At 38.1% G+C, this 17364-nt stretch overlaps 2 protein-coding genes across 3 annotated transcripts; both read left to right on the top strand.

Annotated features, from left to right (window-relative positions):
- The first annotated feature begins 6075 nt into the window (after positions 1–6075).
- Positions 6076–13256, top strand: LOC147630577 (uncharacterized). The gene is made up of 3 exons (XM_086810830.1): positions 6076–6322; positions 11094–11423; positions 12954–13256. The coding sequence occupies exons 1-3, from the start codon at positions 6076–6078 to the stop codon at positions 13157–13159; spliced, it is 783 nt and encodes a 260-aa protein (XP_086666956.1). The 3' UTR covers positions 13160–13256.
- Positions 12972–17050, top strand: LOC147630576 (uncharacterized). Of its 2 annotated transcripts, XM_086810501.1 has the most exons (4): positions 12972–13108; positions 14999–15488; positions 15602–15900; positions 16007–17050. In XM_086810501.1, exons 2-4 carry the CDS (start codon positions 15022–15024, stop codon positions 16960–16962), a joined length of 1722 nt encoding a protein of 573 aa, XP_086666627.1. In that variant the 5' UTR covers positions 12972–13108; positions 14999–15021; the 3' UTR covers positions 16963–17050. The 2 variants fall into 2 exon arrangements, with proteins under 2 accessions (XP_086666627.1, XP_086666626.1); XM_086810500.1 differs by lacking the exon at positions 12972–13108 and having other exon boundaries at positions 14270–15488.
- Positions 17051–17364: the final 314 nt, after the last annotated feature.

Here is a 17364-nt window from a genome sequence, read left to right as displayed (position 1 = left end):
TACTCCTTGTTCCAATATCTTCCACGATGCACGTGTGGGTATCTTCGGCGACCCAGAGCCCGAGCACCGTATGGTCAGCACCCTCTAGGATCCTTCAGCAGGTGACCTAGCGCTTCACTCATAGGCCGCTTCCTTGGTCCCTCATCCACCGTACCGGAAGCTCACCATTTAAATCGAACCGAGGCTGGTCAAGACCTCGATCGACCTTGCTACGCGAGACGTCCTCCATTGACTCTCCGTCAGCAGTTGCAACTTTATCAGTTCGGTCTTCATGACCTTAATCCTCAAGACGGTCAAAATGCTTCTCCAGCATTCTTGACATAAAACAGTCATTTACAAACAGTCACAAAATACAGTTTCTATAACGAACTCTTGTCTTTCCATATTATCCACTCTCGGACCACATTACTTATTCCACATTCCATTCAATGTGTACTCGTTCTCATCCATTCACTCATATAGACTACACATTATCTCACATACACCTTCATATTCATTATTCTACATACATATCCATGCTCGTACGTCCACATCATACATCCAATTTCACATTCATACATACGCATCTACATGCATACATCCACATCCACATTCATACATCCATACCTCCATTTCCACATCCACACATCCACATTCATATTCATACATCCACATTCACATGCATACATCCATTTTCACATCCTCATTCATACATCCACATTCACATACATACATCCATGCATCCACATCTACATACATACGTCCATTTTCACAACCTCATTCATACATACACATCCACATACATACATACACATCCGTATCTACATCCATATATCCACATCCACATCAACATTCACATTCATACATATACATTTACCTGTATACATCCACATCACATTCATACAACAATATTACATCCATTCTCGTCCTAACACATCCCATATACATCTTAACACATCTTAACTCATCTTAACACATTCTATCACATCTCATACACATCTTATCACATCTTTTTACATCTCATACACCTCTTATCACATCTTTTTACATCTCATACACCTCTTATCACATCCTGTCACTTTCCATACACATCTTATCAAATCTTATCACATCTCATACACCTCTTATCACATCTTATCACATTTCATATCTTTTTTAAGAGAATTCTTATATTTGATATAAGATTTCTCTACACATTTATTTATGTATAAATTCCATTTAAGGAGACTAACACTTTCGAAATTAAAATCAATCTTTTATGCATCTTCTTATGCATAAATTCAATTTGGTAGGAATTACACTTTTAGAATAAAAGAATTTCTCTTATGCATCTAAGTTATGCATAAAATCCATTTATGAGGAAAATCACACTTTTAGTATAAAAAGAATATCTTTTATGCATACCTCTATGCATGAAATCCAATATGATAAAAGTAACACTCTTACAATAAAATAATCAACTTTTATGCATACCTCTATGCATGAAATTCAATTATGATAAAAGTCACACTTTTATAATAAAATAATCAACCTTTATGCATACCTCTATGCATGAAATTCAATATAATAAAAGACACACTTTTATAATAAAATAATCAACCTTTATGCATACCTCTATGCATGAAATTCAATATAATAAAAGACACACTTTTATAATAAAATAATCAACTTTTATGCATACCTTTATGCATGAAATTCAAATATGATAAAAGTAACACTTTTGATATAAAAATTTATCCATTATGTATACTTCTATGCATGAAATAAAAATGATAAAAGTAACACTTTTGATATAAAAATTTATCCTTTATGCATACTTCTATGCATGAAAATAAAAATTGATAAAAATAACACTTTTGATAAAAAAAATTTATCCTTTATGCATACTTCTATGCATGAAAATAAAAATTGATAAAAATAACACTTTTGATATAAAAATTTATCCATTATGCATACTTCTATGCATGAAAATAAAAATGGTAAAAGTAACACTTTTGATATAAAAATTTATCCATTATGCATACTTCTATGCATGAAAATAAAAATAATAAAAGTAACACTTTTGATATAAAAATTTATCCATTATGCATACTTCTATGCATGAAAATAAAAATAATAAAAGTAACACTTTTGATATAAAAATTTATCCATTATGCATACTTCTATGCATGAAAATAAAAATGGTAAAAGTAACACTTTTGATATAAAAACTTATCCTTTATGCATACTTATATGCATGAAAATAAAAATTGATAAAAATAACAGTTTTGATATAAAAATTTATCCATTATGCATACTTCTATGCATGAAAATAAAAATGGTAAAAGTAACACTTTTGATATAAAAACTTATCCTTTATGCATACTTATATGCATGAAAATAAAAATTGATAAAAATAACACTTTTGATATAAAAATTTATCCATTATGCATACTTCTATGCATGAAAATAAAAATGGCAAAAGTAACACTTTTGATATAAAAATTTATCCATTATGCATACTTCTATGCATGAAAAAAATAATAATAAAAGTAACACTTTTGATATAAAAATTTATCCATTATGCATACTTCTATGCATGAAAATAAAAATAATAAAAGTAACACTTTTGATATAAAAATTTATCCATTATGCATACTTCTATGCATGAAAATAAAAATGGTAAAAGTAACACTTTTGATATAAAAACTTATCCTTTATGCATACTTATATGCATGAAAATAAAAATTGATAAAAATAACACTTTTGATATAAAAATTTATCCATTATGCATACTTCTATGCATGAAAATAAAAATGGTAAAAGTAACACTTTTGATATAAAAACTTATCCTTTATGCATACTTATATGCATGAAAATAAAAATTGATAAAAATAGCACTTTTGATATAAAAATTTATCCATTATGCATACTTCTATGCATGAAAATAAAAATGGTAAAAATAACACTTTTGATATACAAATTTATCCATTATGCATACTTCTATGCATGAAATAAAAATGGTAAAAATAACACTTTTGATATAAAAACTTATCCTTTATGCATGATATTAAAATTCAATTTCTCCATGATTATAATGAAATTCTTTCAATTAATCTAGGATGATAATTCCTAGAATATGGTAGGAAGTCCTCTTTTTATGCTTTGAATGAAATTATTTTATGCATAATTTTTATAAAAATTTTACCATAGCTCCGCTGCTATGACTGATAAATCTCAATTTTTCTAAGGGATAAAGCTTATCATTAAGAAAATAATTAAAATGATCTCTAATTGGATCATTAATCCATAATGGATTGAATCATCAATATACATAAACTAAAAGCATAGAAAAAAGCCATTAATTTGGCCTCAAGCATAGCTTAATCTTGGGTTAAGGAAAAGCTTTATGAAAAGCTTGATTTGGATTGAGAATGGGTCATGAGTATGACCATTTCTTGAGTGAGAGAGAGAAATTACATAAAAACCATTAGAATTTAAACATAAATGGAAATTAACTTCAATAGCATTTATTAAATTATGTAACTCTTCACTACTATTCACCAATTAATTTCAATAGCATTTAAAAAAAACCATACCAATTAAGCTTCTCAAGCCGTTAGATAAGGCCACAAGCCGCAACTCAAACTGTGAATCAAAGCTTGAGAGACAAGCCAACATCATAGCTGAATAAGCAGTAGGTAAGTGCCATTTCCATAGATGCAAACAACCTATTCATCACGTGCAGATAGCCCATCACAATAGATCATATGAAGGAGAAGAAATCACCAGTGCCAAATACAACTCTCGCCGCTGCAAATAGAGTACATTCCAAGCAACAAAAGCCATCGCCGTAGCCACCAACAAACGAGAGGAGCAAAAGCATCGAGCGTGGAGCAGAAGAGATAAGGTTGGAAAAAATTTTGTAAAAAGAAGGTATAATCTTTAAAAATAATTTAAAAACCTTCTTTGTTAAGAGGTGCTTCACATGCAAAAATGTGGGGCTAATAAAAAAAATGCCATATACACTTAATTGTATGGGGTCTTGTCAATTACCTTACAAATTGCTTGATTCTTTGTTCACGGTAGAGGCCCCCAACCAATCAATTGGTTAAGTATGTTGATGGAGTCACCAATGGGGATTGAAGAAAGAGGGAAGCTCCAAAAACTAGTGAATTATTAATGAATTCATAGTTCTTGGCTTAGGTGGAGTAGAGTAACGATGCATAAACACTATATATTTTTCAACAAGGGGGAGGCTTCTATTTATAGGAAAAATTGAGCTCCTAACCAAACAAACTGATTCTAGAATTTTCTAAATCAGTTTGGTCAATATTTGACCATTTTTAGGTCAGTTAAGCTAACTTTTTGGAGCTAGACTTGAATGAGGAGAGAGGAGAGATGAAATATCTCAATTTTTATGAGTTTAAAACTCATTCAAGCATGTGAAATATGCACCTCCTTTAAAGAACTCCCCTTCCTTACATATGTGTCATAATGGAATCATTATACCCAAAATATCTCATATTTTTAATATTGCTCATAGTTTTTTACTAATAAACCTTGTACATTTTCAACTCTTCATCTTATGTGAAATATGCACCTCCTTTAAAGAACTCCCCTTCCTTACATATGTGTCATAATGGAATCATTTTAATATTGCTCATAGTTTTTTACTAATAAACCTTGTACATTTTCAACTCTTCATCTTATGTGAAATATGCACCTCCTTTAAAGAACTCCCCTTCCTTACATATGTATCATAATGGAATCATTTTAATATTGCTCATAGTTTTTTTACTAATAAACTTTGTACATTTTCAACTCTTCATCTTATGTGAGCATTTACTCATTTTTGGATACCCAAAATATCTCATATTTTTAATATTGCTCATAGTTTTTTACTAATAAACCTTGTACGTTTTCAACTCTTCATCTTATGTGAGCATTTACTCATTTTTGGGTATCTTCTTTTACAAATTGGATTTATCTCCTCCCTACACATGGATTGATGCTATTGGCCCATAGGAACCTTAATTGGACCATAATCCAAAAATTTCTGAAAATCTAGACCCTTAAGCTAAGGTCCTTTATACCCATTTCCAATTAATTTCAATTGCACATTGGAAAGTTCTTTTTGAATTTCTGTTTCAGGGGAACTTATTTTAATAAGATGAGATAATTTTCTATCCAAAAATATTAAAAATTTGAATATTCTCTCTCTAGAATATTTTCTCTCTCTAGGTTAAAACAGTTAGAAACAAGTCTTTTACATTTCTGAAGAGGGATTGATTACAGGGGAAGATGCTGGACATTTTGAGAGGCTGGGGAGGAATCTTACACTGCTCAAACCAACTCTTCCCAAAAGGAAGAAACCCATTGCTTATGCAACCTTTCAAAGAATCTCAAGGATCACTCGATGACCCTACCTCCCTTGTAGAAGGGATAAGGAGTGATCTGCTCTCAAACCAAACTCAAGGAGTACCCAATCACGTGTTGGAGAAACAACGAATGAAACAAGACCAAGAGCTTGTGAAGGTGCAAGCTGAATTAGAGTCTATTATTAAGCAAGTGGTTGAGTAAAAACCATTGACCCCACGCAGATGCCACACCCTATACCATAGAAAATCATAGAACCTATGGGGGAGCCTCATAGCAAACCAAAGACCTTGACGGAACTTGGAAGAGCTAATTCTGAAGCCTTTGCCTAGAACCAATTCACCCAGACCCTGAATTGTGAGATGTATCAATGGAATCAGAGGCAAAATTTAGTCTTCCATGGTCATCATAGTCTTTATAACATTTTCTATACAGTGATTTGCAATGACTTCATATTGTCCCCTTCTTGAGAGGCACCACCTCCTAGGAAAGATTTAGTGATAGGTCCATGTGAGAACGGACCAAGTGAGTGAATATTGGACCTAGCAAGCCTCACATAGCCTACTTGTACTTAGAAGTCTGAGTTTTCATAAGTTCTCTTTTGCATGGAAATTCATAACTTTGAACAGACTTATTTGACTGGATGATTCGGAATCTAAGAGTCCACACAACTGAAATTGAAGAGGAGGATGATGAGTCATGCCACACTGAGCAATCTCCCATAAGGATAGGCCAAAAATGCCCATGAACAAGCTCGGATACTATTTTGGAAGTGAAGAAATGAACGTTGCATTACCTATCATTGACAGTCTCTATGTGACTTTTTATGATGGTACAGGTGTCAGGATAATCACCAAGGATTGTTGGGAGGCCTATGGAATCCTACCACTCATAAGCACAAGATTTGTGGTCAAGCTCGATGACAGGAACATAACCAAACCATTAGGCGTCCTACAAGATGCAAAATTTAAGACCTTCGGGCTAAGTTTTCACCACTCATTCAGAGAAGAGAATCATACACCATGTTCCTCAAAAAGCCTTACATGAGAGATGCAAGGCTTGTTCATGATTGGGTATTTACATCTGCAAAGGCAAACTATCCTTGAAAATAGACTTAAAAACATTGAAGACTCAACCCATGGATTGAGGCATTCTCATCTCTTGAAAATAACGTGAAATAGGAAGACTCAACCCATGGGTCGAGGCATTCTTGCCAATGAGTTTGCCCCGTGACTAGCCGAGCAACTTCAATCAACGTGTAAATGTTGTAACAAGTTGTTGGATAGTGAAGATGAGAACCCGGATTATGAGCCTCTTTTAGAGTATTCATGTCTTGTTAACCATGGGCACTACTCCACATAAGCTTGAACAAGGTTTGCAAGACTAGACAGGATGGAAATTACCTCCATGTTCATTCTTAGTGCTAGAAAACAACTGTTTTGAACCAGGAGTAGTTTAGTGAGTCATCTCCTCCACCAAACTCGTAGAAGGATTCTACTCCTCCACCCGTAGAAGGATTCTACTCCTCCACCCGTAGAAGGAGCCCATCCAGCAAAGAAGGAGAAAACCACATAGAAACCCTAAGAAGTATCTTCTCCCTATGGAGATAGATCTCACTGGCTTCCCTGTGTTGAGGTTGTGGCTCACCTACTCTAGACATTGGAAAGCTGACCTAAATAAGATTACCCTTCATGCTAAGACAATGGCCAATAAAGGTGACAAGTAGCCCATGAGCTTTGAGCAAGACAAGATTTGTCGAGCTGCCATACACAAGCTCAATAACGTCAAGGTTGAGGTAGAAAAGGACTCCAAACTCAAAGAGCTTTGAGCAAGACAAGATTTGTCGAGCTGCCATACACAAGCTCAATAACGTCAAGGCTGAGGTAGAAAAGGACTCCAAACTCAAAGAGCGTACTGAGCCTTAAGAGGAAGATCTGAGGCAAGTGCCCGAGTACTTTAAGTCCTACAACATTGGGGGGAAAGTGATACATAGTTTGAAGTCTTAAAGAAGCCTTGGCAAGGAGCATCATGCCTCCAATGACAACCGCGCCAAGGTCAAAGAAGTAAACCTCACTAGCCCTAGTGAAGAACCTAAGCTAGTATTTACTGCCAAGACCTCACTCCTATGGGCAAGAAGAATAATTCGTAGCCTTGTTCAAAGAATTTTAGGATATTTTGGCTAGAAAGTACGTTGACATAAAGGGAATTTCTTCAGAAGTACACTGACATGAAGAGGATTTTTTGGGAAATGATAACACACCATCCCTCTCCATGAAGGTGCAAAACCATCCAAACAAAGAGTCTATTAGGAATCCCAAGCACGAACAAATGGTCAAAAAAGAGCTAGACAAACACAAGCTCATCTCGATGTGAGTTTTTTGGATGAGATTGAACCATCCAAACAAAGAGTTTAGGAATCCCAAGCACGAACAAACGGTCAAAAAAGAGCTAGACAAACACAAGCTCGTCTCGATGTGAGTTTTTTGGATGAGATTGAACAAATCGAGTGTTTGTCTTCAATAGTGATCATTCCCAAAAAAGAACGGAAAGCATAGAGTGTGTGTTAGCCTCAAAAAGGTTAATGATGTGCCCATAGTTCACGATGACTATCCCCTACCATACACATGGACCACATGTTATCTAGAAAGAATCGATGTCGAAGCAAAGGCTCACAACTTCTTGGATAGATTCTCACGCTATAACCAAGTGACGATCACCCAACGAATCAATACAATACAACATTTTCTATGAAATTGAAAACTTCTTGAATAGCTTCTCACGCTATAGCCAAGTGACGATCAAATGAGCTAATCAATACAAGACAAAATTTTCTACGAAGTTGGGAGCTTACACTTATCGTGTCATGCCATTCAACTTGACCAATGCCCTGGCTACGTTCTAACACTTGATGTGTACAACCTTTAAGGATCTCCTTCCAAAGACCCTAGAGATATTTATTGATGACCTTTGCTTACACTTGAAGTGAAAGGAGCATCTTGCTCATCTTAGGCTTGTTTTTTAGGTTTACTGATTGAACCCAATTAAATGCCAATACATTGTGTCATCGTTGGACACATTTTCTCTAAGAGAAGAGCATCTTCATAGATGAGAGTAAGATCCATGTGATCTTGGAATTTCCACCACATCGGTGGGTGGCATAATGAGGTCCACGTCTCCTAAGATATGTGGTCCTTATTTGTTGATAGGGATTGAAGTCGAGACTTTGGTGCCATAGGAGGGTAAAATACTTTAGCAAATTTTGTGTGGGCACCTCATGAGTCTATGTTAAACTCTGTGTGAATTTTCACATTGAGTTTTTCTATGTGAACATGATATTTGGGCTTGGTCGCCTTTGGAATAGGCACTCGAGTATTAGGAGGCATATGTTGGGCAAGATCTTTAAATCAACACCTTGTTGGATCCCAATAAAGCTGCTACTAGAAGCTCAAGGCCTCTACAAAGGGAACACCTACATTTGGGTTCTGAGGTCTCTATATACATGCCTTTAAACGTCAAATCCAAAATGGAGTGGAGACCACAACCCGCACCACACGCCTCTATATACATACCATTAAACGTCAAATCCAAAATGGAGTGGAGACCACAACCCGCACCACATGCCTCTATATACATACCATTAAACGTCAAATCCAAAATGGAGTGGAGACCTAAAGTTGTGCCCTCGACACCACTCCCAAAGTTTAAGTAGGAGTGGAGAGCAGTAGTTTCCACCTCAACTCACAGGAGGCTAACACTACCAGCAAAGCAGTTAGAAGAGTTCATGGACGTTTCACCAAGCCCTTGTGTGTGGTCATACCCTCATCATTTCAAATGAAAAAAGAGCCACGTATGGTGTCAAAACCCTAAGAGAGCTACGCACACACTCGTGTCTTGGCTTCGCCAAGAGAACACTTTAAGGGATTACCATGGTCCTAGAACACCCCCATGCAGTACGCTGCTGCAATGCTAACTCGCCAATTGGAAGGTCAAAGTTCAATTAAGTGCACCAGCAAAGCTGGTGGTAGTGGCGTCCATTCATCACGCATGGGCATGCAATTTTCTGCCTTTTCTCATTGAGCCCTCATGGTGGTAAGCCCAAGACCTTAATCCATGTTGTACATATGTAACATAGCATACCTTATGAATTGTACACACATATACCAAGAACGATTGAAAACTTAGACCTAGAAACCAAAACAAAACAAAACAAAAACAAAAACCTACCCACACGTGCACAATCACAAAACACAGACACCCATATGTGCACACACCCATGCACACTCTCTTAAAATACACTCACACTTGTGCACATGCACTCACATTCCTCACCCATACACATGCACACACACACGCACACACGCACAAACAAAGCCATAAAATTAACCCCCTCCCCCAGCAAAAATAAAGCCCCTTTTTTACATTTATCCCTTCCCTCCTAATGTTTTTTTCCTTTAACTCCTTTTCGTTTTAATTTTTAACCCCCCAAGAAAATTTATCCAAAATAATAATAAAAACAAGAATTTATCCCTCTTATGTATGTATGTATATATATATACATACATATATATGTATATATACATACATACATACATACATATATATGTGTATGTATGTAAATAATAAAAACAAGAATTTATCCCTCTTATGTATGTATGTGTGTATATATATATATATATGTATGTATGTATATGTATATGTATATGTATATGTATCTGTATATATGTATATGTATATGTATATGTATATATATATATATATATATATATATATATGACCCCTCCCTACTTTTTTTTTTGTTTTTTAGGAGACCCCTCCCCTACTTTCTTCTTAAAAAAAATTAAATTAAAAAAAGGGGAGCTTGGCTCTGAGCCTTGCCTGTACACTCGATTAGAATTTCACTCTACTGGCATGTAATTTCAATACCAACTCTTCCAATTTTTAAAACTGTAAATTAATGGAATGAGTGTAAATAAAATATTAGAGGGAAAAAAAGGCACATAAAGCTTTTTATTCGAAGGAGTTTAACTTTTGTATACCTGAGGGACAACCTCTGCAAATCCTAGAATTTTTTTTCTCTGTAATATTTATTTAAGAGAAAAGAAAAAAGAAGCTCCACATTTTCGTAGTATAAAATAAAACCCATTTTTATTTATTAAATATATAGTATATATATTTTCTCTGGAATATATATATATATATATATACCTATTGAACTTTTTCTTAAAAAAAAGTTAAAGAGAAAAGAAAAGAGTTTTTTCTCATTTAAGGAAGAAAGGCCACAATGTCATGCTTTCATAAACCAACAACAAAAAGAAAAGGATGTAGTCAAGAAAGCCTAGCTGTTAGAAGTTTCAGAAAAATGGAAGTTTTTTTTTTCCAGAATAAGTAATTTGTTTTTAAATTTTAAAAAAGGGTGACATGTTTAAAACATAGATTCATTCAATTCAACTAGGTCAAAGAGTCCCACTTATTTTTTGAGTTTCATAGGGTTCTTTGCATTCAACCAAAAAATACAGTTGTTTGTATGTATGTATACACACACATATACATCTATATACATACATACAAGGGCATATGTGTATACACACACATTATTTTGTTTATATATATAAGTGTATGTATAGGTATGTATGTATTGTATAATGTGTGTATTATGTGGCATTTTGTGAAGAAAGTTTAACATTTGTAATTTCTGGAAAAAATTTGAGAGTTCATGGGCTGTCTTTTGTATTTATTCCTTTGTTTTCTTTGTTCAGAAGCTGTGGGGTTTGTCAAGACACAAAAGGCGGCGGTTAATTTCCATCCCTTGTCTCCGACTTTCCCTGAGGCCAAATTCGATAGTTTCTGGCATCAAATGGGCCAGATCAATTCTGCGACTCGGTTCCTCGAGGTTTTGCTTAAGAGGCTGAATGAGCTTGACAGGGAAGCTGCAGAAGGTGAAGAGTTTTCAAACAGGAAAATCTCAAGACGGTCGTGGGCGTTTGGTCTGATATATCATTCTACCGATAGAGGTTCTGATTACCTACCCGGCTCTCCTGCACTCGAGCGGGCATTCCGCCTTCCTCCACCTAAAGAACGGTCTTTCAGTATCCTTTTGTAAGGACATGACATCTCTCTTCAGAATGGGGGGCTTTATTTTGTTTAAAAGACTTTTATAAATCAGTTCAAATTGTTTTTCTGTCCGCCGGGTGATATCCTTGGTTGGCTCTCTGGAGAGGTTACGAGGCCTTCCTGGTCCAAGAACATCACCTTGCAGCAGCAGGTTGCACCCAGATGTTATATGGGTGCAGTGACACTTTTTTGGTCCTCTACCTTGAGCTCCTTGTACAACCAATGGGACTTTGCATCTCAGTGAGCAGCTGCTGTAATCGATTTTTTGGTCAAGTAGCTTGATCATGCTTTTTGGTGATTCGAGTGTCCAGACAAGCGGCTTGTACAAAGATATATCGAGGTACAAATCCACACACATGACCACGCCGCAGCTTGACATATGTGAATGGGAGTTCTTTCACCAAATTATCAATTACTCATACTGATTACTTCCCCAAATGATCGCCTCTGGGGTACTTGTCTGAGAACGTGTGCAATGGCTTCTTCATAACGATGGTGACATGCTCATGGGTTTCCAACATGTATGCCTCACAGTCAGGGACATGACCACTTTTTGGATACGGGTGCGCTAGGGGCTCCCTCAGGCAGATGGCTTGGTGCATGGAAGGTGACTTCAACATGTTGAAAGAGTTGCCTGCAGCCTCAAGATACACAGGGTGGTTGCATGGAGACCTCCCTATCAGGCAGTTAAGAGTGGACCCTGGGAAGTGCTACTTTTTGCCATTCAAGGGCAGGATGTTTGGCACCTCATTGGATTTCGTCAGGCCCCTCATGGCCTTGCCACTACTCTTCCCCTAAGCTGGCTAGACTTGATTGATTCTACATGGATGAGTGGATCAGTGACCTTGGTGGGATGGGCTTTACATAGTGCGAAGTCCTGTTTTTCTCTTATCACTCTCCGAAGTGTCCTTTAGGATAATGAAATGACTATTTCAAGGCACAGACATCCAATAACAGATAAAACAGATCTAACAAGAGGTCCCCTTGTAGCCTAACTTGGCACCACAAGGTAGCGTGCCCTTGATCCCAGGCAAGGGACAGAATCACTGAAGTCTTTTTGCTTCAGCAGGATCCTAGCAGTCTTTAGCACCACCAAAATATTCATTTATCTCCTGCTGTCCGAGCTGTTTTTGAGCCTTGAAAGCGAATGCATAAGTTATGGCAAATTCTCTCAAGGATAAACCTCAAGAGTTTGTTGAATATTAGGCTTTAATCCTGTTTCAAGTTTTCTCATCTTTTTTTCAATATGCCTTTTTTTTACTCTTACCTTATGAAAGGATCTACTCTTGGGGAAAAGAAAAGAAAGAGGAAGCAGGTGGGGGGCTTAGCTCCCAAAACAAACTCAGAAAAGACTACGTGACTAAAAATAGGGGTTGGACAAACAACAGAAAAAGACCAATTTAAAAAGAACAAAAAGAACCTCCCCTCCCCCAAAGCGCTGTGGAAGAGCAACACTTAGTGATATTTTCTGTCTATTTTTTGCATCCTTTACTCAATCCATACAGATATCAAAACAACCATGAAAAGTACTGTTTTAAACACCATCTTACTTTTAGCACTTTACCACGAGGTAGACCTTGCAAAGCAGAGCACTGTGCATCTGCTTGAGCTGATGAAACAGAATGCTCAGGACAGGCTTAACCAAACTTGGCAGCAAACTGTGAGTCGGGCTTTCTCATTACTTTTTGATTTAAGTACTTTGAATGTCTAGCGCACTTCGTAAAATCTTCTTAAATGCAAGTAACTATTACAATTTGTCTTAATAATGGTTGGTTACCCTCCATGACATTCGACCCTTCACCTATGATGTGTTTTTTCTCCTGATGATTTGAGGTGAGATGGTGGCTTCATAACAGGTTTTTTTTTTCTTTTGGCAACATGGAGATTCCTATTGAGTATGATCTATTCATACAAAATCACAGCTGGGAGCTGGAACAACATAAGGGCTCATCCTGAAATGTTGGGTTATCCCAATCAATATAGGACGCTGATAGGAATTTTTTGGGGCCAAAAGAATATGCTCATAGAGATGCTCACTCCAACCCTAGGAGGAAAATAAATCAATAAGATATGGTTAGGGACCTTAGCATATGCAGGTTTTTGCGTGGATATTTCCGCAGGCTTTAATAAGCTGATATTAGCTTCCGTGGCATGAAAAAAGCCAAAAAGATTGCTCTGGCTCCCTTGTATGAGTGCCAAAGTCTATGCAAAAATCTCTTTTGAATCAATGGGGTGATGTCATAACTCTCCCAGTACAACATGAGTGTAAGAGTCCTCTGAATCTGTCCAAGTAGGAGCAGTGTGGCATTACAGACAGTGTAGCTGAAAAAAGGCTGACTTCATAGGATTGGGTGTAGCAATCTACTCCCACTCACCAAGATCCCTGTGAAGATATCTGATAGGACATCCACCATCAACCATAAGCACCAAGAGACAATGCTAGGCAGAAGGTCAACATGCAAGTGCTTTCCTGAACGACTAACTACTCTCTTTGGATGAAGGGCAATGCTAAGAATAATCTCCATTCAATCTCCATCCTGGTTGGCTCAGCATCAACATCGACTCAGTCATCCCTTAGGAGTGGCTAACTCCCCCAGACCCAACTCCGCCAGTGTGGCTAGGCGTGTTCACCAGACACAATATCCTAATGGCGGTCCACGGAGCAGATGAGTATAGTGGTCTGCTTACTTTCTCTATTAGATCCCATGACAGACTAGAGAGATCTGAGCTTCCCTTGGAGGATTTTAGTGGCTGCACCTTGCAGAGGGTGAGAGTGATTGGTTTTTGGGCACGGGAATGGGAATGGCATATTGATCCAACACCGGCCAAGGTGGCCAGGGAGAGATTATGGCGGCTATGGATATGGGAGTGCCGACATAATGCATGCCTGGAGATGGAAAACCTGCATAAGAGTGGGCTCATGGGCTAGTATGCTGCATAATCTTTCTTCAGTTAACTTGTAATGATGGATTTGTACAGGAATAGCAGATATTTGAAGGCGGTGCAATCCAAGCGTCCTCAGATCCATGAGCTTCACATGCAGTGAAATCCAGGCATTTTTCGAGGCAAACAAAACAGTAGACACAAATAAAATAAGCCATGCACACAAATGTATGCATCTAAACACATATTTTGGAAGAAACCCCATCTATTTACATGTACTTGAAATTCACAAAGGCTATGGCATTTGGCTTTCCAAGATCCATCAAATGTCCGTACCATTATGTATTGCATTTGGTTCTCCAAGATCCATCAAATGCCTAACATGCTTCTTTGCAGCCAGGGTCTCGTAGATACAGTTGGCATACACATACATGGGAAGCTCAACCATAAACATACTGTGGCTGCATGTAGTGTCCAACACCCATGTCCATGGATAATAGAGAATTAAGAATATGAATCTCGAGAAAGTAGGGAGCAGTTACAGAGGCTGTGCACAAGTCGTGGTTTAAGTTCCATGCACATGTTTTCAAACATTATTTGGGTGTTTATTAATGGAGAATATGCATGACACCAACTGAATGTTGTTGTCCTCACATGTTTTGCCCAGGACATGCTCTGCGACATCGGTTTATGTTGAGTGATGTACGCTTCTTGCCTAAGAGAATAAGGGGTAAAAGGAGTTCAGAGCTTAGAGGCAGCACATATGTTGTGCTGAATATCACCTGTCAGAATGGTAGCCCATTTCAATCACTTCTTAACTGTAGCAGTGCTCATCAAGAAGCTTCAGAAGAAGTCATAGACACCAAGCTTCTTATCAGCCTGCTGATGCTTGCAAGGTCAGGAGATGGGAATGCTGAAGCTGCAATGCAAGCAGCAATGACTTCCTGGCTATGGCAGCTACCAGCCTCTATTGTTTTGATCCTCTATGATGCCTTGCTGGAGGTCATGGAGGATGCAAGCCAGGTGAAGCAGGTGGAGGAGGCTATGGAGATCCGAAGAAGAGGTAAAGACCTCGAGCAAGCTAAGATGCTGGGGAAGCTCCCTCAACTGATACCAAAAAGAGAGCTACTATATGCTGCGGAACTGCCGGCAAACAGGTGGTCATCTTGCAATGTAGTTTTGTGTTCATGCTTGTATCCAACTATTGCATAGCTTGCAGCTTCTGATTGTTAAGTTGAATCCAGATTTCATGCTTGACATCAACATGTAGGATTCAACCCATCAACTTCGTAGTGGTGGCACCAGAGCCCAAGTGGAGGCCAGTTTGTACAAAAGTAATAGAAGTCCATGCTCAACCAGGCCCAATGCTGGCCCGCTACTCTCGAACAGGTGCAGAGGAGCTGCTGATGGACATAATTCTGAACAGTCCGGTAGACAAGGGAGAGAAGGAACCTGACTCAACTCACCCAGTGAAAGAAGTGGTCAGGTTGCTGGTAGGAGGTGGGGATGGCACCTTGCATTACATACTGGCTGGATATGTAGGTCTAATCTATGCCGGGCATCTTGCAGGTGGATATATGCATCATAACCTTTTCCATGTATTAGTCATGCTAATGTATGTTATAGTCATTTCACTGTGGTGGATATGATCTGACCTTGCAAGGGCCCTTTGCAGGTGGTATTACAACATCGGGTGCTTGCCATTCCATAGACATGCTTTTCTATCTCCTACCACTAGGGCAAAACAATACGCTGGCTACATACATAGCCCAGAGAGACCTATGGTATGATGCCACTATCTACCGACCGCTTGTAGACCAACTCCCCATGATTCCTCACATTGGGCAATCTAGAGATAGTGAGTTGTTGGCCACCTCAACATATGAGGCTGGCTTAGCAGCAGAAGCTCAACCCAATGATAGTCCAACCCCTCATAAGCTTCTTACAAGGCGAATCCAAAACTACATTCTTGAAGCAAACTGCCTTTTGAAGCTAAGCATATACAACTGTGAAGGATGGTACAATGATGGCATACAAAACTATCACTGCACAATACCACTTCTTCTAAGAGCTGAGATGGGCCTTCCAGCAGCATCTGTCTCCGAACCTGAAGACAGGAGAATTTCTCATCAGCAATCTATTCCAAGGAGGCCACTTGCTCCTCTTGATGAGGATTCACTAGAAGTTTTTGCATCAAACTACTCCTTGCAAGCTGAAGCCATATTTAGGCCCATTGATTGGACAGGAAAGGAAAGAGAGGAGAAGAGGAAAGCATGCTCCTTTGTAGCAATACAAGCCATTAATGTCCCAAAGCCTTGTGAAATGCGTCTTGGGTGTGATCCTTGTAGTCATTTCCTGGACATTTGTTTAATGGACTCGGGAGGACTTGTGAAGAAAGTCAAGGATGTCAATGATATCATTAATTGTGTTAGTGCATACCGGGCAAATTGGTTGATGGTGGAGGCACAAGATACTTCCAAGCCTTTTGATGTCCTCCTTGATGGTGAGCTTTATGGACCCTTTTATCGGATAAGACTAAGCTCATGTCCTCATCCAAGCAACAGGCGGTATGTACTGAAATTCCCTGTCATGACATACTGGCCCACACAAGTGTCACGGGCATCATGCTAGACTTCCATGGATTCATTAAGCCCTCGTTTTTGGTACTCAATGTCCTTTTGAGGTTCTGCTCATATATAAAAGATGTCATTACAGCTCATTTCATCTACAAACATTCCATTAAAAAAAAAAAAAAGGTAAACGCATTAATAAAGGTGTCATTGCAGCTCATGTATGGAATTATATCTCTTGACACTAAGCCTCTGGGTCTCTCGACACCACCCTGATACGCTGGTGTAGTGCTTGTCTGAATAGTATAGCGTAGGAAGGGTGGTGCATCCTGCGGGAGAGGTCGTCGAAAAACCTCTGTGATGACAGGCCGTGGATATAAAGGTAGGTAAGGCACTGTCACGTCCGAGGATCTACGAAACTCTCGAACATGCAGCATCAGCTGCTCTGCCCTATGCTGGGCAA

This window comes from Cibotium barometz, chromosome 16 (genome assembly GCF_041138505.1).
Source record: "Cibotium barometz isolate CiBa-2024 chromosome 16, ASM4113850v1, whole genome shotgun sequence".
Classification (NCBI taxonomy): domain Eukaryota; kingdom Viridiplantae; phylum Streptophyta; class Polypodiopsida; order Cyatheales; family Cibotiaceae; genus Cibotium; species Cibotium barometz.
Note: the sequence above shows the minus strand (reverse complement) of the source record. Positions and strands in the feature narration are given on the sequence as shown.

What these genes read in the sequence shown, in the direction of transcription:
- LOC147630576 (XM_086810500.1), top strand. Translation starts at nt 14,956, where the DNA reads ATGACACCAACTGAATGTTGTTGTCCTCACATGTTTTGCCCAGGACAT. An exon ending in GCGGAACTGCCGGCAAACAG is followed by an intron (nt 15,489 to 15,601) that starts GTGGTCATCTTG and finishes ATCAACATGTAG; the next exon opens with GATTCAACCCATCAACTTCG. An exon ending in CTATGCCGGGCATCTTGCAG is followed by an intron (nt 15,901 to 16,006) that starts GTGGATATATGC and finishes GGCCCTTTGCAG; the next exon opens with GTGGTATTACAACATCGGGT.
- LOC147630577 (XM_086810830.1), top strand. Translation starts at nt 6,076, where the DNA reads ATGCCCATGAACAAGCTCGGATACTATTTTGGAAGTGAAGAAATGAAC. An exon ending in ATTTAAGACCTTCGGGCTAA is followed by an intron (nt 6,323 to 11,093) that starts GTTTTCACCACT and finishes TTCTTTGTTCAG; the next exon opens with AAGCTGTGGGGTTTGTCAAG. An exon ending in ACCTAAAGAACGGTCTTTCA is followed by an intron (nt 11,424 to 12,953) that starts GTATCCTTTTGT and finishes CAATCCATACAG; the next exon opens with ATATCAAAACAACCATGAAA.